A 20,964-nucleotide genomic window follows, 5' to 3' on the forward strand; every position below is an offset into this window, starting at 1 on the left:
TAAATCAGAGTACAGGACTCATGACATAGCCAATCAGTATCTAGGGGCTGCTCGGTACACATCCTGCATTCTGCCCTGTCCCGTAGTCATATTTGGCCTGCAGAGCTGAGTCAGGTTCAAGTTGGAGGGACGACTGGCAGCCCTGAACGGCTGCAAAACGTAACTTCTCCCTGGGTGAAAGGCAGCGGTGTTTCTGTGGAGTAGCGCAGCACTCTGCTGCCTTCCATATATAGCTTAATAGGTTCCACATGGTTCCTTCTCATAAATAATACAATGTTGGTTCCTCTTTGAGACTTTTCCTCTTAAAAAAGGAAAAAAATAGTGTGGCATTTAGGAAAGTGTATTTATTTCCCTTCCTATATAACCTGCAGTGTTTAACGTGCATACTTTAAACATAAAATGGAGTATCCAAGGCTACTTTCAGCATAGGGTAAATGCTGACAGCACCTAGAGTGGGTAGCTACACCTTCCTGTCTGCTGGGAAGTCCAAAGTCCTCAGTTTTTCCCCTAATAGAAGACATATGGTAGGGGCTGATATTTACAAATACCATCAGAAACATCTGTGCGCGCTGCACTAATTTCTCTCCAGGCAGTAAGAGATGCAGGCTGTGGTTATTTCTCCCTGTTCTTATAACTAAGCTATTTATTATTTTCAAAGAGGTTTTAAAAAAGGTATTTGTAAAGAAAGAAGAAATAGCTGTGAGTATTGTTCTGCATTGCTACCAAACAAGACAAGTGAGAAGGTAATAGAAAGAGTAAGGCTAGGACATGAACTTTGCCTTTTGCTGTGAGCACACTTTCTTAGGTTAGACTCTATTTAAATAATTGTATACTATGGAGAAGTTGATTAAATTTTGATGCACAAAAGTTTTATAGATCTTTGCAATGAACAGTGTTGTAGGTTAGACTCTGTGTGATGCCCACTGAGCATGGTTGACAAAGCCTTAACTGGAAGGCAGGCTGATTTTAAGCCCAGGCAATTTTTGTAGTGCTTTGAACAAACAGGACCGGAAGATGTTTCAGTCCCAGACAATGTGTGTGTCCTGCAGGGGTGGTTCTAAATAAATTTAGATGGACTATCTAAATAAAAGCTTTTTTAGGGATACTGCTTGGAACAACACAGAGGAATAAACAATCAATTTCCACGTTTTTCACAGCTGTAGTGTGCACATCAAAGAGATGTGTGTGGTACATTTGGTTTATCAAGTAACTGTGATTTCATCTCTGGATACAGTTTGCAATTTCAAATGAGACAAAATGATCTTCCTTTGGCTATTAGTCCATCACTGCAGGAAATCCCTCTGTTCCCATTAAAATAAAAATAAAAGACATAGGATTCTTAGGAATCTGGTATCTAGGCTGATGGGAAATCCTCTAAGTGTGTGAGTAAATACATAGAGGAAGATATAAACAACTTTGTAATAGAAGATGAAGTTATTTCTGTTCCTGGTTATCCTGATCACATGTGACTGCAGGGGGATTTTCATCTGTGTACCTTTAACAGCAAGGACTTTCACAATTGCCTAATAATAAGTTAAAACAGAATCACATGAAAACAAAACAACAAAAAACCACCCAGCACCACCATCAAAAACAAACAAACAAACAAAAAAAACCAGCTGACCCTCTACTTCAGTTTCCTCTTATCTGTCTTAATTATTTTTATCTACAGGTAAAAGCTACATTGGTAGACTCATAATAAGGCCAAGAGGCTTCACGCAGTGAGGCCAGTAAGGTGCTTCTATTCAAATTAACTGAACACACTTTTTTCTCCTTAACTAAAAGGAATATATTACATTATAGTCCTGTAGTACAGGAGAATTCAGAATGTTCTTCTCTATGAGGGCAATGTGAAAAGCTCACATCAGAATTTATAACCCTTTCAAAGAAGTCACTAATCTTAGATATGTAAATCGTATGCACCTGGTCTGATATGGGTAGGATTTGCATGAGATAGCTGGATATGCTGCTACTTCGGTTCTGGTGTGCAGGTATGAACAAATGCCGTTTTTTAGGCATGAACGATGGGATGTAAAAGACATTCAGAGATTAAAAGCAAATTGAAATTTTATATTCTTTGCTTTAGTAGGTAATGATTTTTTGTGAAGAAGCTGACAGCATGAAAATAACTCCTATTTTATATGACACTGTAGAAATAGGGTTTGAGCTGTAGGAAAGTGAATGCTATTCTGAAAAAGGCTTTTTTTATGAAAGTGATGTAGCGCTGAAAGGAATAAAAGGGAGAAAACCTAGTGTGCCAGGATTATGAGAGAAATAACAACAACTAGCAAAATACAGTGGGATTTATCTCTGTTGTGCTGGACACTATCTTATAATGACCTTCCAGTTAAATACGTGGGGAAAATCCCTTCCAGCAGGAGTAGAACCACAGGCCTTGGATGGCTGGGAGAGGTGTCTTGGTTTCTGTGGGCGGGTGCTGTGGCTCCGAGGGCTGTGATGTACCCTTTTGCTCAACACCCGAGAGCCTACTGCTCCCAGAGGGGGCACAGCCAGGGGCTCTGGGACAGCATGGAAGCTTCGAACTTGGTTAAATGAGGAGAAATACAACTAGCCAGGTTGCTCAAACGTAACAAAAGTAAGGTTAAAGAAGTGGCTGTTTTCTATTGAAAGCTCTTGGGCTTTAATGCATGAACTCCTGATAGTTAGCATGAAGGTATAGGGGCAGATTGCAGTTATTTATCAAGGAAGCTATGAACACTATACAAAATTAAAAGCTTATTTGAACCCCTCCCTTCTTAGATAGCTTCTGCATTGGTATTAATTGGAGAAAAGTGCTAGAAAAGTTAACAAGGAAAACCACTGTTTAATGGAGCTACACCTAAAGCTTTATAATGTTCAGCCTGGGCTTACATTCTACGACTTGTTCTAAAGGCTGTGCTGAATATCATACAGTGCAGGGACTTTCACTTTAGATTCCATCTCTGATCTCCCTTGTGCTGACAGCATACGATACAAGAAATATCATGCCGTTTGGGTTTTGAAAATAATTGATGTATTCATATTTACTGTCTCACTTCTTTATACTAGCCTGTTAAGTCCTTCTGGGGATGAGATCACAGATTTTTCTAAACAGCAGCTGCTCTGTAGTTTCTTAAAATACCAGATTTAAGAGATGGGCCAAGGAAGACAGGGTTGATGATAAAAACAGATGGCTTCATTGCTAACAATATACCTGAGCTTGCAGGCTTACTTGTGAAGGTGTGGGCAACTTTGTTGATTCAAGAAATGCTGAGACTGTTCAGCAGGGTTCTTGGTTCTGAAAGGAAAGTCACTGCTCCAGTTCCTCAATGGTGTTGCTTGGAGATAAACACTATGAAGAGGAAAGATTCGAGAAATCCTAATAATTTGAATGTTTATTCCTTCTGTTCCCCTTTATCAGTGTTTGATTGATCTCAGACAGAGTGGTCCACAATTTTATCCACCTACAGGTTCCAACCTGTCAGAAAAAAATGCATTATATATATATGGCTAGGGAGAGGGAAATCCTTTCTTGCCCAAACAAAAGAGGTTGTGTGGAGCTGCTGTGGAAGTCAGTGAGACCAGCTGCTGTCTTGTCCTCTCTTTTGGGAAGTGTGGCTGGCCACCGGCTGTTGGGAACTAGATGTTACCGTGCCTGTACCATCCTGGCTACAATGGTGATGAGTACTGTGGTGCTGGATATTGTTAAATACAAGCATTTTGTGTGCGCGTAGAACCTGAGCAACAACTGCAGCTCCACTATTTCAGTGTGTGGGTAACGTGGTGGCTTTCCATAATGAACCGCTCATACCACTTGTTCTGGATTAGCTTCTCCTTCGTGCCTACCCACAGTACAAACATTTGTGCACATGCTGCGCCAAGAACAGACACTTTATGTTTGATTGCTAGTGGTCAAGCATACTTATAGAAACAGAAAACTGCTTAGGAGAAAGTGAATTAACAAGTACTGAATTATAAATACCTATTCATTGTCATTTCACAGAGGTCTGAAGAGGTCTGTGCATTAAATTCTTTCCAGTTGTGGTGCTAATAAATTGTCAGCATTATTGCCTGAGAAGAATGACCTTTTCTTCTTGTTGGAAATCTGGATAAAAGCTAAAACCAATATTGTTCCCTGAATGTAAGGGAACACGGGGACTGTACAGCACTGGGTTGTCACCAGCAGACCGAGGCTTTTCTTGGAGAAAGAAACAAACGGCCGTGTCGCTGGGTGTGCCGCAGGGGTCAGAGACTGGCTTAGAAGCATTAGCTGCCTTATCACAAAAAGCAGTCCCAGCGGCAGTGTGCAGTTTTGGCTAAGAGGCCTGGGGAGAAAGGAGTGGGTCACAGCCCTGGGCCCCATCAGAATGGACGTAACGTTTGTGTAGAACTTCTGTCAGTGGTAGCGACGTGGCGCCGTTCGTGGTGGATGTCTTTGAATTAATGGAATACTTAACTAGTCTCATGCACTCTGCAAACACTGTCCTTTGGATTCTTACTTAAGATAATTTAATATGACTACATCAAACCCATGCCTGCCTCCTACAAAAGTGTATATGCATATAATTTCACAAATATTAGCTGTGTTACGATCCCAAATCAAGATTAATATGCCATCAGTTTGTCTGATGTCAGCCTTAATCTTAACTTTCACTTTTCATCCTTTAATAAGGAGCTCTTCTCAGTTTCATTGGCAATATCTGCAGATAAAATTAGGCTTTATTCACGGCAGTTTAGCAGACTGAAACAAGGTTTTCATGTCTCTAACTCGGTAGGAGAGATGCTGACTTTAGGACATGTTCTATTTCCATTTGGTGAATGCTGCTTCATTTATCATTCATAAGTGCAGAGGAGAATTAAGGAGGCTTCCTACCCAACCCCTTCCCTTCCAACTTGGAAGAAATAACTGCTCAAGGGAGTAGATTCAGAGAAGAATTATCCCCGTATAACTGATGCTGCAGGTGCTCCACTCCTGCAAGGACCACGTGGTGGGGCATTTTGTGGTTCCCTCTGTAACAGGACTCATGGCTTTTGGTGTGTTACAGAAAGAAGTTCCGTGGACCTACTTTGTGTAGTATTAGCTACCTATTAGGATAAAATAGCACCCTACACATTGGGAGGACACCGTACTGGAGATTTACTGCCTGTGTATCCAGCATGTTTTTTCTGCCCTGATAGAAAAGACAGTGTATCAGGAAGTTGGCATCCAAAGTCTAAATGCCTTCTCAAAGGAAAGGCGTGGTATTAGTGTTAAAAGGTAGCACGTTGCCCAACTCCCAGTCGCTACAACGGCAGTATCTCTCATGAGGCAAAGAAGTCAATTTCTTAAGCACGAAACAATAAGCTAAATGTGCAGTTTCAGCATATCCAGTCTGTGACCCTTTTTTTGTCTTGTTCAGTCATGAAATCCCATGCTGACCTCTATTAGTACAAGTATGATCCAGTTCTGTCACAAGGACACTTCATTGTGTGCCTCCTGGAAGGGCCAGAAACGATCAAATTGCACTGCAGTCTTCTGAGGACAGATGGTTGTGCTGAGGCTGGTGATGCACGCACCAATAAATTGGAGTGGCGTGGAGCTTTAGCTGGAGGTTTTGTAAGTCAACAACCACAAGGGCAGTCCCTTAACTCTGCTCTTCCTTGAATTGACTTCTTATTTAAATTAAACCCGATTGACGCTTGCTGTGGTGTATGATCTATGTTCTCTGCTCTGTGTTGTCATGTTCTAATCCTGCATATTTTTTCTGCACTTTCTGTGATCTTTGGAAGAAGGATGAGTTCCCAGCACAATGTTTAGTTGAGCTAAGGATTTACTTATGATGAATATTACATGGGTTGTTTTAAGATGGAAAATAGAAGAAAAAAAGAGAGACTTAGAATGGAAACTTTTTTTTTTTTTTTCTCAATGCTTTCATTTCTTCTGCAGTGGGGATTACTGTGCTATTTATTCTTCATGTTGAACGTATACTACTTATGTCTGTTAGATTTTTTGTATTTAGCTTTACATTATTTTAAAACTGGGAAAAATAAGTAACATTCCTCTACTGTTTTTCTGTATTTTGTTTTTTTATCCTGATGATATTTCCTTCTCCCAGTCAACAAAAGTTGGACCTGTGAGACATAGGTCTGTCTCATTCATTCGTTTTCATCATCATCAGGTAAAGTTTCTGTCCTTGTTAGCTCATGTCCTATGGAATATGTCCAGAACAGGGATTTTATAGCTCTTTGTACAGCCAGTGCTGAGTACTATCCCCAGTGTAATACTCAGGGCTAGAATATGTTTGGAGCCCAACCAAAGCTTGTGGAGTAACCTCACTGTATCTTAATGAAGCGATGAATGTCTTGTATTTTCATGGACTGACCTCTTGTTCCTGTATCAGTTATGGATTGTACATATCCCTGCTGTGCTCTCTCTCTATGTAGTGTACACACACACACACTATATTCCTAGTCTTGAGAATCAGGATCCTGAATCAGAGCATGTGTGGAAAGCTAACTAACAAGCACAGGGATACAAATTTTATTGTCATGGCATTAAAGTTTCAAGGAAAAGAAATGCATCTCTGCATTGCTGACACTGAGCCAACAGTTTCAGTCTGAGAACAATTTTATTTGTAATCCCCTGCTAAATGCAAATAAGTTCTGTGTCTCTTTCTTCTGGAGATTGCTTCCCTGAGTCAGTGGAGTTCATTTACATTTTGGTGACATCCACAAGAATTTTGCCAACACAGCTTATTACTGCAAACATTGCGTCAGTTCTGACATTTTTCTTTCCTGGGAGAATCCCCAGAGTGGCTGTTACTGTTCTTAGCAGCAGACTTGGGGCTTCATGAGCAGAGGCACACAGAAGCCACGCCAGCCTTAACCATTCTGTCTTCCACCTGGCAGAGCATGTTCCCTGAGTTCCCACAACAACATTTTATGGCCACGGTGTGAAGCACCCTGGAGAAGGGAACTGAGCAGCTAAAAGCCTTCCTCATGCCAGTTTGCTCCTGGAAGCAGAATCAGTACCCCGACCTTGCTCCTAGAGACCCAGGCTCAGTCCCTGCGCCTGCTGCACGAACACCTATGTCGGCACACACAGGATTGCCACGCTGCACCAGTGGGGCACACCGAACGACAAGCACCCAGGGCTGTCTTCCCTCTGCTCTCGCAACCAAAAGTTTTGATCTCAAAATGCAGCCCTGGTCATTCAGGCTTTCAGGATCTTCACAATTTGAATGTAACCTGAATCTTCAGGTCAGATTTTTTTTTAAATTTAATTATTTTATTTGTGTCTTCATAGTACAAATCCTATATATTCAAATTCAAATTAATCCTGCAGTCTTGGGGCCAGACAACTGAATCCATGGAAGACAAAAGTTATCCCTGTAATTGCCCTGAAGCTTTTTATACAAGCATACTCAATTCCCAGCAAAGAATCCTCTTGTCCATGTAGATTTTATAGCAGGTGCAGTGTTACAAAGATTAAGAACTTCCCTTTAGGACAGAAGCGTGATCTGAGTCAGACCCTGAACTCTTCAGCCTTCCTTTCACATGAGCAGTGTATGCCTTCCTCTGGCTCTGCCGTGCAGCACAAACTATGGGCCGTGCTTCTCACAGAAAGGATGTCAGCAGTGGTTCATTCATTTACAAGCAGCATTTACTAGTTCTGTGAATTCCTATTGTTGATGGGAGTCTAGCAGTGCTGAGTAAGATAGATAGGAAAATACTTTTTTGGTTTACCGTTACGTGTTTTTTCTGCCCTGCTTATGTATTTGTACATAATATGTATTTATTTGTCACTGTGCTCTCTGAAACAAAGCCTGGCAGCTAAAAGCAATACTGCAGTGTAATGGTTTGAACAGACCTCTTCTGTTAGGCACTCAGATGGAACCAAGCAAATTATTTCAGTCATGACTTAAGGCATATTTGAATTTAGGATTTTAAGTAGATTTTATTTCCCTGGCCCTGCTGACTTTTTTTTTCCCTATTTGCTCTCTATTCTTCATCATATTCTCAATTCCATTGCATATATTATTGCACTAACTCATGTTTTGTAAAGCCAAGTGCCAAAAACCTGGATTCTGCCACATATTTAGAAAGAGACTGGACAAAGTATTGGGCCTCAGTTCAGGAAAGCGCTTATGTGTGTACTTTAGGCACTTCACCCTTGATTTGATTCATACTAAATTCTCCATTTCAGGCACTGCTGAGATGCGTGTTCAAAAACTGTCACTAACACATTTCTGTCACTGGAGCTATTTGCCTGCCTGATGGACTCTTTTTCTTGTCTTGTGTTTTTGAAAGCTTGCATGTATACGAGAGTTACATTAGAAATTAGTTACACGTTTTAAAGTAGCCGATTTTGAAATTCATATACTTCATATTTACTTTTCAAAGGAAAGTGTGTATCGAGACAATTCCGTAACTAGATCAGTTCCTTGTCTGCGCAGGTTTACAGAGCAGCCTTTGGCCTGCTGCCTTGATAGCCGCTCTTCTTTTAAATTTCTGCTTCTTGTCCAGGAAAAATAAAACCAGACAAAGAAATGTTTCTATATGTTTCAAAATAAAGCAATAATACAGATAATTTTTTCACTCTGAAATTGAACTAGCAAGTCACTTCAGAACTCACATGCCCCAGATATGCCTCAGAACCCCAGATTAAATGCAAATATTTTTTTTCCCTTCCTGCTACACATTCCCTCCCTCATCTTTTTTTTGGTATTTTTAAGTCCATGTCCTAACAGAGAAGCTTGTATGTACTGCAGCAGTGTTCCTGAATATAAGGAATAGCATTATGTTGCTTCTGAAGTCTATTAGGGTGCCCATAATACAGCAGTTTTTCAAAGCTGAAAGTACAGTTAGAAGTGCTTACTAGGCAAAGAAGCAAAGTTAAAGGAAGATGAAATGGTTTCTCAGGAAGAAATTGGCACAGTCAGGACAGACAGTTCTCTTCAGTTTGGAGTTCTTTCCTGCAAGACAGTGCCTTGACATGCCTCTCAGTTGTGGTTCTTCGGTGGTCACTACAACTAGTGTTACAGGTCAACACCATTTTGCTGAGTGTATTTTCTGAAGAAATATATGGTTAACCCTTGAGCAAAGATTATACATTTGATTTCTTATGGCAAGGGAAATATTAGCTTATTTTCTCAACTGGAACAAATCTATGCATTGCTTCTCAGGGCAGTTTCTGTTGAGTACATGCAGTACACTGCTTTTGTTATGACTTAGCAGTGGTTCTGCTTCTGAGTCAAGGGGATTTAATGGGAAAAAAAAATCACTGTCAGTCAATTTAAGGAAAGGGAGCACAAGAAAGAGAAAGGGGGAGAGAGAGAGAGAGAGAGAGAGAGAGGAAGAAAGACACGAGAATCCAGCGATTCTGGTTGATTGATACAGGAAGCATAGGCAAATATATTCAGACATGAAATACACTTTAAATTGTTCAAGTTCTTTCCCATTAGGCTGAAATTTCATGGTAGCTGCACATTAAATGAAATACTTCTTTTGCCTCTTAAATGCTAAAATTAAGCTCCCAGAGTATGCTAAGAGTGTAGTTATTTGTCTCTGAACACTGAAATAACTATAGAGGGTAAAATCTACCTACACAGGAAGGGTAAAAATCAACTGAATTGTGGGAATTTATAATCCTGCAGTGTGAAATGAGTAATTGTTTTTTTTTTTCTTTTAAGTTAAGGCACCTCTTTTACAAATATACGTTTATATATACGAATGCACGCATCATCACCTGTTGGTAAGCATATACTAAGAATCATCTCTGAATGCACACACAGAGCTCATCAAACTGCTGCTCAGATTTCAGCAGCTACATGATTGTAAAACTGACGTAATACAGTTGAGAAAGAACTGTCAGCTTTGTTTTTCTTTCTCCCTGGGTATTTATTTCTGAACTCCTTTCTTGGTGTCTCTTTTTCTTTGCCCTTCCGATTTCTGAGGTGCTGCTTACCTGCATAGCTTCTGCAAAGCAACCTCTGATGCTAAGTGAGTACTGAGACCACACGGTGGTGGTTACTGGTTACAGGGAGCCCCCTCTACAGACATCTGATTTCATGAATGCTAGGACAAAAAGTTCTTACTTTATTCACTCCCAATGCCTATGTAAGTGAATCCAGAATATTGTTAGGCATTAATAACACAGTGAGCAGGAGGTGATTTGGAAGTAATTTCCCTTTGACTCTACCATTAGTTTGCTTCTGTGGTTGATATACTGCCAATTTTTTAAGAGCTAGATCTCACACGTTCCCCTTAGATTCTGACAAATCTGAAATCCCCTGGAGTGAATGTACATGCACAGCGTGCACCTATAACAAACTGAGGAACCTGGCCATTTGTTTTTCCATTTAAGGAAAAATGCTGGGCAAATAAACTTCTAACAGGTATACTCTGGAAAACCTTTTTGTTCGGAAAAGCTGCATGAAGCACAACATGACGTGCTTTTGGATGTTATGATCTGAAGTTAGGCGTTTGTTTAGAAGCCTGGAACCTCCCGGGGAGTTACCTGCACTGCTTTTCATAAACAGTCCAAAATTCTCCCTGGGAGTGTGTTGAGACCATCTTTAAAAATGTCTGTTACCAGTACTTTAACAGAAAACTACACAATACGGGAACTACAGTTCTTTCTTGTTACCTGCTTATTAATTATGTAGGGTTTCATCTGAAGTGGATGAAGTTTTTCTTTGCCAAAATTCAAAGAATTAACTTCAAAATGTGGATACCTCTAACTGTAAAGTAAACAACAAATTTGGGATGAGAAAGAACAATGGTAACTAATATGTAAAATATTTTCCTGATATTTTCACACATGCTTTGCAGCTCAAGGGTAAAATGCTTTAAATGACTGCTGGTTTCGGTGGGCTTCACAGGGTCATGGCTCTTGCCAGGAAATTCTAAAATGTGCTAGGATTAGCTAGCCTGAACAAAAGTCTTTCTTGTGGGATAAATGTTTAGATATTAATATTACAAAAAAAAAAAAAAAAAAAAAAAAGAAATAGCAATTTGAGTGGAATGGCTTTATCTTACACATGTATAGAAAGAAAGAAAATATGGATGATATCTTTAAATGTACACACAGTCATCTTACAAATTATATAATGTTATCTGTAGTTTAGTCACAAGGGGATTTTTTTGTACACAAGCACTTCATTTTCATGTGCTCACACAGCCATGTGCTCAGGTTTCTTACTGCAAGCGCTGCTGTGTATGGAAACCTGTCAGCTTTTCAATTTTATCTAGCTCTGTCACTGCCTTGTCCTTCTTTACTAGGTAGCACTGCTGTTTTGGACGGTATGAGGCTGAAGGGAACGGTACCTCGGCTCTAACTGCACAGCCTTTCTGTGTAGATTTTCTGTTGGTGCTGATTTTCTAACAGGTCTTGCTGCTATTCAGCAAAATCAACACACGACAGAGGTGCTTTGGCACCCGTCTTGTCTGAAACATTTCTGTGTCTGTGAAGTATAGATGAAGTGACAGATGTTAGTGCGTTGCTGGATAACACTCTGCTCTCAAGATCAGCTGTGAACAGCAAATCAGCCTTTCTATTCCAAATAATGAATTTCTCCTCTAGGCAGTTTCTGATTTGTGTGCGCTTCTGTAACCATTGCAAATGATCTGTTGGTTTTGTCTTTTTGAGCTCTTCAACCTGTAATGTGTTCAGAGCAAACGTGTGACTATTTGACTCTGTTTTGTCAGCTGTCACTGTTGTAGCTTATTACTACTGAATTTACAGCTTTGCATTTCAAAAAATACATATTTATTGTACGTTAAAAAGAGATGGTTGCCACTCACTACTTATTGTATGCACACTTTCATGGAAGGACAGAAAATAATACTACTGTGAGATATAAATTGTGAAAAGGTTTTCATGTGATCTAGGCAAGATATATAAGATCATCAAAACTGAGGTGTTCCTACTGATCTTCCACCACCACTACCCAACACATTCTTGCAGAAAAAACAACAACAACAACAACAAAAACACAACAAAAAAAAACCATGTCTAGCTCTAATCTCTGCTATTTGGATTAATGACTAAAGCATGGAGAGCTGAGGTCTTGCCTAAATTCTTCTCGTGTCCTCCTGTGCATGTTAGTCCTTCTGTATTCTCAGCTATAAACCCCAAATCGCTCCATGCTCCATGGATCCGGAGCCTGCTCTGTTTAATGGACTGCGAGCGATTCTACAGAGTGCTTGTGCTGTATTAATGTTTGAACTCCGGTGTAAAGCCACGTAGTAGGTTGTGACAGGCACGGCTCTGTGGACTAAACACTTGGAGTCGAGGACCTGCTGACTATGGTGTTCATGTTTCAAATGCTTTGACTTTGCTTTAGCACTGCCTAGCCTCTATGGATCCGAATACCCCTTAGAGGATGGGTGTACTGGGCTCACTCCTGAAACTCAGTTTTGGGTTTACTTTCATCTGCCAGTAGCTGTCAGTTTGCTTTCCCTATTGTAACCTCTGGTCTTTTTGTAGAACTGTGGCTGTGTTCTTCTGTGTACGATGTTGTGTTAACTCGAAAACCAAAGTCAACATTTCTGGCAAGCAGTGACAGCACTATGGGATCAGTCCAGTTTGTGCCACGTGAAATAGGGGTCTAAAAGTATTTGTGCTCTTAGATGTTGCTAGTTACAAAATGGGTCTGTTAAAAGGAAGATTTTAGAGTTAAAATTGTAGCTTGAAATTAACAAGTAATCACGAGAATAAGTAGGAACAGAAAAAACTGAGATGGTTAAACCACCAGGTTTGCTAGTAAATGGCTATGCTGAGATTACGACACGCTCGTTCATCAGAAATCCTCCAACTCATCTTTCAACCTGTTTGACAGAACAGTGTTCTGAAACAAGCGGCTAAAGCTATCTGCACTGTTTACAGCCGTTACCCTGTTACTCCTTCAAATACATTGGATATCACTGACTTGACAGTAATTCTTACCTCTCCTCTGCTCCCCCAAAGTATAATTTTAACCCACTGGCAGTTTGTTTATTCACATCAACATTTCCAAAGGCACAGTGCCCAGCCAGCAGCTACTGCTCTGTAGAGCCACCAGTGTTTAATTGTTTCCGGCAGTGATGACTGCCTTTTTAAGGCCTTATTCTATTTTATTTTATTATCGTTTATTTTCCCAACTGGCGATTCGGAGCAGTATCCTTCACAATACATTAGCTTAATGCATTTTGATCTGGACCAAATCTTCCATTTCCTGCTACCGCTGATAGTTGTTTACTATTCCACTTCAAATGCATGTAGCATAAATGATTTAGACATAAGTAAAGCTCTAAATATCCATATCCTTGCAACAGAAAAACCAGATCAAATCTCATATGTAGAACAGTATATTGCTACAAAGACAGATTCAGTGAGAAAACGGATTCGCATTTGTAGGAGATTGTGACAATTTAGGAAGGTGCAGGGTAACTCACTTGAGCAGGTTAGCTTGATGGACATGTAGTCTCTGCCACAGTCCTTCTTGTAGTGACAGCGCAGCCAGTTTGAGAGGCAGAGGCCGTTACCACACTGTAGTTCTTCTTTTTTACAAGGCAGAATGCTCTGTTCGTCTGAAAGGAGGAGAAACGATTGATGACTTTGTGTAACAAGCAACTCTCTCCTGGGTAACAAAGCCCGGTGTCTCCTGCAAGTCAGCCTTCATGCTTCTGAAAGCCCTGGGCGGATGAAAATACTTTCTTTTTTGTTAGACCTGAAAAGGGTCTGAGACTTAAACAAATGCTTCCTAGGCTATTGTTGCTGCTCATTTCAATAGCGTTAGAGATGGATGAGGTCTGGGTGAAATAACCAAAAAACCCACAAGGGCACCCTGTGTTTGAGAGGCACCTAGCCTCCTTACCTCTAGGCATCAACTCCAAACCCAAACAATCCATCCTCGCCCCAGTTTAATACACAAAATGGATGGAGGAAAATAAATAAATAATTATTTACTACCTTGTATAGGTCTGAAGGACTGGATTAAGGGCTTCTCCCAACCCTTTACCATTTTGACAGTGAAAGATAGGAACTCAGTCTGATAGGGTGGGAGCGCATTTTGTGGAATAAACAGTTGGGTAAGTTTATGGAGACAAATGCTCAGGTTTGGTTTGTGGAGATACTAGATACTTTGTGGTAGGGTCTGCAGGTCTGTGCAAACACCATGCCTCTGGCTGCTTAAATGCAGGGCTGAGGCCCTTTCCCAGGAGAACTGTTGATTCCTGTGGGCTGAGCAAAAACATAAATCCCCCATCTCTGCCTGGAGAGGGGGGGAAAGAGAGTAATTTTAACTTACCCTTCAATAACATACCGTGGCTTCTGTTCTCTTTACGGATACACACACACATGAAAACAAATTTTCTTAAGCAAGAGATAATACCTGCCTAAGCCCTGTAACTTAAGAAAAATGGGGTTTGGGTCATCCTAATATTCACCTATTTGCACAAGACATGGAGGCGTTGGGTGAGGCGATGTCACTTCTAATGTCTGAACTGCACCTCTTTGTCCTCATCCAAATGTCCTAAGGGCATGCCTGAGTAGAGAGTGGCCACTGGCTACTCAAAATAGCTGTTTTATTTGATGTTCATAAACAATCAATAGCATCCCAATTCAAAACTTAAAGTAGCTGGGGGTACCTCTGTGCAAGGAAGAGGATCTGTCATTTTTTTTGACATACTAACTGCACGTTGCAAAATACCCTGTGGAATGCCAGTGGCTAGCCATACCATAGAAAACAGGCTGAGAAAATGACTGAAAGAAGAGCTGGTTATGTTAAAATTTATTCCAGCTCACTAGGTTAAAATCTGCTTGTATAATGTATGGGGCAAACAAATTCATGGGAGATCAGGAAGTGGGAAAGTTATCTGGGAAAAGTGGGAAAAAGTGTATTTTTCAAGGAAACCTTTTTTTTTTTTTTTTTTTTTTTGACATTTTGCCAGTAGTGCTATTGAAATTGGGCTTATTTTGATAAAAGGAAACCATTTTCTGACAGGTGCATCTGAGTGCGCAAACAGATGTACTGAAATCACTGAGTTGCACACTTTTGTTGAGCCTTCAAATATCGAGAAACCGAACGGGAAGAAAACAGTTCATTAATGACAGATTAAAAAGTATTTGAATTTTGGCATGGAAAAGCTTTGTGCATAAAACTTAAGAAACCACCTTTAAATCTCCCTAAGCACTAGAGTTTATTTAGGTTACTTTATGTAACCAATCTAAAATATTCCAAATGCAGGCAAATAAAACTTCAGGCCCAACTTGAAAATCACCAGCTCCTGGAAGCAAATGCACAAAGGGCTAGCGTGCACATTGGTACCCGACAGAACACCAACAATTCTGCTACATCGGGTTTTTGTTTGCTCTCCAATGTTTTTAATTTGGTGCTTTTTTGTCAGCCTTCATATCTGCAAAATCATGCAGCTAGGAGTTCATGATTTCCAATTCTCCACACAGCTGCTCCAGTGGAAAATATCAGTACCCCAAATGCATTTATAAATACCCCAGCACTGAGGACATACTGTTACAGTAAATCTTAGGCTGTGTGCTTGTACCTGGCAGCTCAGCAATCCAGAGGCCAATAATCAGATCACAGTGTTTTGTACTTTCAGAACATCTTGCAGTGTATTTCCCAAATGGCTTCTGTATTTGTGCTGGGTATCTCAGACAATCTTTGGGTAAAATGGAATAGAGCTCCCAGCAGTTAAGGTTGTCGGGATTCCTGTCTGTTTTTTAGAGAGTTAAGATATTACAGAAGAAGCAGCTAAGCAATAATTATTTTGTGGTATCCAAGGTAGTCATTGTGGAAATGCAACAAGTTTGTTAGCTTTAGACTGTTTGCATCGTCAATGCAAATATCAAGAAGGATTCACCTGCAAAAAAATGATGCCAATGAAAAAATACTGTTTGCAAATTTGTTAGTCATCGGTGCCAGTATGCATCTCACATACGCATTTATATTTTCCATAAAGTCCATTTAGTTCATAACTTAATGTGAAGGTTCACTAATTATTTTAATCCTCTTAGAACCTGCTCCAGTTTATACCCTTTTGTATCCTTCTTGTTCACTGTTCCTGTTTTAGTTCAACACAATTCTCTTCTATCAGTGGCTACATTTTAACAGTTTTTGACACTAGAAATTTTTCTACAGTTCCTGCGACATCAAATTTGTTTTACTTTTCACCACCTTACTGGCTCTTCTTTGAAGGTCACTTAATAAATGCCCCTCCTGCCTCATCCAGAAAGTAACTGTACACGTTCTGTTTCTGCTAGTTCTTGTTGAACTGTCGAGGCCACTTTGGGGTACACTCCTTATGAAAATGTTAGAAAACCACAGCAGTGTTTTATTATCTTTAGGGAAAACTATTAAGACTGAAAGCTATAAGAAATGATAGGGGCAGATGCAGTTCTTTGGACTAAAGAGCACTGGGGAACAATGACAGTCAAAGAAGTGTGTGCAAACCTATCCCATAAAGCTGCATGTCCAGAATATAGCCAAAGTAAAATATGTCTTTTGTAAATCCAGCTGATGTAAATGTTCCAGCTATTGCCAAGGGAAGCTGCAAAATACCTGGTAAAACATGAAGACTAAAAATACATAAATACATAAAAATACATAAACTAAAAATACATACATAGTTTCTTTAGGAAGAAACTGAGGCACAGGCCTCATGGAGCAGTCAGGGACATAGGGATAAAATTCAGTCTCAGTTCCGACGGAACAAATGATAATGTCTAAGTTCCAGGTAATCAGATTTCTCTTGTGTAGCAAAGATAGCTTCATTTGTGAAAAATGAATTACTTTCCAAATGATGTTTCTATCTCAGTAGAGGCCAGAACACAGTGTTTTGTCTTTACAGGATGTTTTACCCTGAGGTAAATTGATTTGAAAACATTTTTTACTACAGACGACAGGGAGCCAACAAAGTCTCCACTGGAGAAGCAATTCCCAGTTCTAAGCCCACCTGTTCCAACCTGAGCGTGCCAGGCACAGGCATGATGATGGTTTTCAGGGTTTGTACTCCAAATCTATACACGATCAAATTAATTTATGACTTCAAAAATAGTAATTTAAGAACATAAAATGATCCTATCAAATTTAGGTTAAGGTGCAGTCTTATCTAACTGTGATGCATGAAATTAATCCACAAGTTGAAAATGAACCCGTGCCACTAAAATACACATAACAAATTACAGCTGTTGTACATTAGCCAGATTTCTATTTCTTTGTTAACACCATTTAAAAAAAAATTCAAAGTAACAATTTATCTGCTAAAGTGGGAGCACACTTCTCACATCAACCACTGAGCCTGATAATGCCCAGATCATCCACCAGCAGGAACTAGTCTCAGCAACATAACGTCTGGGCTTTGTGAAAGCACAGTCCTCATTCTTGTCTGCAGCCTGGCTTTGAAACCTTTGCAGCTGCAGGAAGATAGTCCTGGTGAGGAAGGATCCTCCAGCTACACAGAGATGATTTAACAGCTCTTGAGTTTGGTGAGAGGATGAGAGAGAAAACTTGTGGTATGGCTAACTTGATGCTTACTGTTCTACTGTGCTTATATGATTTAGATGAGCATGCACAGGATATAAAGAAGAGAGATTCTTATGCGTGGTGACTTGTGCCCCTAAGTTCCTAAGAGTTTTTGCATTGATGGCAACTAAGGAAATTTACATTAATCCTAAATTGGTGAGCTTACACAAGATGTCATTTCTGCACTGTTAAAGTATCTTAATACCACCTTTGCTCCAGCATTTCACAATGCTGTACTTGGCAATCAGTTTCACATTTGAAGATCTGGAAAAAATAATATCTTCTTTCTTTTTCTAAAGATGTTCCAGCACTTCTGTATTATTACCTTATGTCTCCAAGCTTTGGGAAGGTTTCCAATTTTCAGCTTGCTTCATTCAGCAGAAACATTTTTTAATCAGAAACATAGAAATGTAGTGCTGAACAAAGTAGTTTTTTAGGCTTTCATATGCACTCAGATCAGGTTATCTAATAGGATCAAGTTGCAAAAGTATAGTTTCCACTCATGTTCCCATTCAGAATTGTGGTGATCTAAAATCAAAGCCCTTTTTAAAAGTGTCCATGTGTTTTTTCAGTTGCTTGTTCTGCTTCAAACTGTCTTGCAAGACTGAAAACAAAAACGTGATGTTTACAGTAACGGGCAGCACAATATGAAACAACAAAATTCTTGTTCTTGATGTACCAATTTCTTGCTCTGCCTATACATTTTGACAGCTCCTGATTGGGACTGATGCTAAGTAATGTACCATACAGCATGTACCCCAGCACACAATAGTAGCAATACGTCAGAACTGCTTTGTCAATCTACTGTTGAATGCCCTGTACTCTTTACAAAGGAACATCTGATTTCACAAACGTGTTTAGTGCAAGGAGCTGGATTATTAGCATAGTTTAACATACACTTCAAGTGATGCATAGAAGTCATTCCAAATAGCTACTCTTTGTTGCTCTTCTTTGCGGGGTGTGTGTGCCAAGTAAAGGACAGATACCAGTACAGCAGCCCGGAGAGCCTGGCTTTCTCCTTAAATTGCTGTTTAATCCAAAGCAATTAATTTCTCTGCCACCCTCTTTCTCTTCCAACCTTTTGTCTTATCTATACAATCTGGAAGGGCAGGGCCAGTTCCTCTGTCCAGGACCTAGCACAATAAAGCTTTGGTCTCAGCTGGGACTTCTAAGTGTCCATCATACTGGTAGGAGTAATCCTGTCACAATGGTGTAGCTAAATCAACATAAAGTGAGGATTCTGAAAACCTGTGAAGACCGTATGCTTGGAGAGGTGTTTCTCTTAAACCTTAAAACTAAAAACAGATTAATCACCAACAGGAGAGATTCAAAAGCAAAAAGTGACAAAACCACAATTATTTCACTATTTATTTATGTAGTCTTTTAATGCAGTAAAACAATTGCTGAAAGGAAAATCTCCATTTTAATGATAGAAGGGATTAACATGCTGGCAGCTAAAAATACTAATTAAAGATAAGAAACTTAGGCTCAGGAAAGGAAGTGTTGTAGAAGCAAGATCTGCATTGAGACTAGATGGTGATCAAGTGGCTTTGTCTGAAAGGTTGCAACAAATAATCTTCACACAGACTCTTGAAGACTGTAGGTGTGTCAATGTTATTATTTAAAAGTATTTCACGAAGTTGTAGCAAGTTGTATGTATTTAGTTTTGCAACCCAACTCACTATTCGCATAAATGCTGCCAAAGCTAACTGAATTCCTTGCTTCTGCCAGCTCTGAATTTGCAGCCAAAGTTTCAAAGCATCTGAAGACTGAGTAGACTTTACAAGAGCTGCTGATCAATTCGGTGTCTAACCCTTAATGTTGAATGAGAGGTGGCTGGGCCGCTTTAGGTGCTTTAACATCTAGCTCAGTCATTACACAGTAATGAAATGACCAAAGGACAGAGTTAATAGTGATCAACACTTCCAAAACTTCCTTCCTGCACTTATCCCAGTCTTGTTCCTTGTTCCAGTCTGATCAATTCATTTCAAAAACCAAGGCATAATTTATATTTAATAGGGAACAGGATTGGTCTCTTATTTGTGTATTTCTGCCTATTAGTTGCACAGGAATGAGTTTCAGTCTATTGTTCTCTACACTAAAAATAAACAAAAATCAGGCATGGGAGGTAGGAGTGGGGAGAAGCTGCTGAAACTGAGGAATTAAGTCAGTAGCTACAGTGGAAATGAACGATGTGGAATTGTCAGCCTACATCCTCATAAAGGAGGATGAAAAACTGTCAGGCTTGGTGAGAAATAGATACCTTCCTAGTGCAGCATCCAATCTAATAAATTAAAATGTGAAAAAAACACACTTGATGTGAATATCTGAAATGATACCAAGCCATCACAAAATAAATTGATGGCAGAATGATACTGTGCGGGATATGACTTATTAGGGGAGAAGAACAAAGAATGCTGAGTTACAGTTCTGGAAGCATTTGCATTTCCTTGATTCTGCACATTCTGAAATGCCGCATGGGAAAATTGGGGGAGATTCGGGCTACTCCCTGAAAGAAGGGGATAAGGGAGCCTTATTGGTGCCTTCAGAAAACATCCACGCTTTGAGAAAAAAACAGTGGAAGAAAAGAAAGAGCCAATTTTTCTAGATTAAACTTTGCTGTGCATTTGGAGAAGAGGGAGCTACTAGAGCATGTGCTTGCCCCCTTACCTGGCATCACAAACCTACATGGTTTCTGGCATTCTGTGGCTAGACAGGCTGGAAGCGAGTGGCAGATGGTGGTGCTACGGTTGCTGACACTTCTCAAGGCATCCTGCAGGTGAAAGTCTTAGTGCACATCCATCGCTCGCGCCACAGCACATCCTGGCATCATCCTGACTCCACAGCTTGCAGCAAAGCTGTCACACACAGGCTTGAAGCAATCTCTTGTCCTTGTGTATGTCTCACAGCTGGTGCAGCTAATAGACCACTCTAAGATACCTACGCAGCCAGTTCCTGCACTTGTTTGAACTGAGGCACTGGGCTCCACGTGCACATGAATGTGCAGTTACATTCCTTGAATATTGCTATCTAGCCGACTGTATTAACCTGGCTGAGTTTGGAGACCATTCTGGGAAAAAACGCAGGATTTTCTATCAACAAGAGCTAAAGACTCCCTAGTCTGTAGCAGGGGAGAGAGTAATTTATTCTTGCTGTGTACAGAGAGATTTCCTGGGTTCTAAGTTTGCTCAACTTTCCACCGTCTTCCTGGGGTGTCCAAGCACAGCTAGCAGCGCTGGAGTCAGCGACACGCAGCTGGGAGCCAGCTGTGGGAGCTGAATGTGAGCGACAGCAGCCAAAGGGTCTGGTCTGGGGCCTACTGGTTGTAGGATAAGAATTTGCTACACCGTTTTCTTAACGTGAGTTTGTCCCTGTGCCTGGCTGGGTGTGCTTTCATACAGAAAGCCGCAGTGTGAACTCTTGTTCCTTCTTGATTTTGTGAGATAACACTGTTTAACATCAGCAAAGGTTAGAACACAGG

At 40.2% G+C, this 20,964-nt stretch overlaps 1 protein-coding gene across 1 annotated transcript in view; it reads right to left on the minus strand.

The window, feature by feature from the left end:
- Positions 1-20,964, minus strand: part of LOC118172467 (protein BEAN1-like) — a 49,470-nt gene that overhangs the window by 24,411 nt on the left and 4,095 nt on the right. The window contains exon 3 of the mRNA XM_035336358.1: positions 13,396-13,530. Within this exon, the coding sequence (XP_035192249.1) occupies positions 13,396-13,530 (135 nt within the window). The remainder of the gene's footprint in view (positions 1-13,395; positions 13,531-20,964) is intronic.

This window comes from Oxyura jamaicensis, chromosome 11 (assembly GCF_011077185.1).
Source record: "Oxyura jamaicensis isolate SHBP4307 breed ruddy duck chromosome 11, BPBGC_Ojam_1.0, whole genome shotgun sequence".
Classification (NCBI taxonomy): domain Eukaryota; kingdom Metazoa; phylum Chordata; class Aves; order Anseriformes; family Anatidae; genus Oxyura; species Oxyura jamaicensis.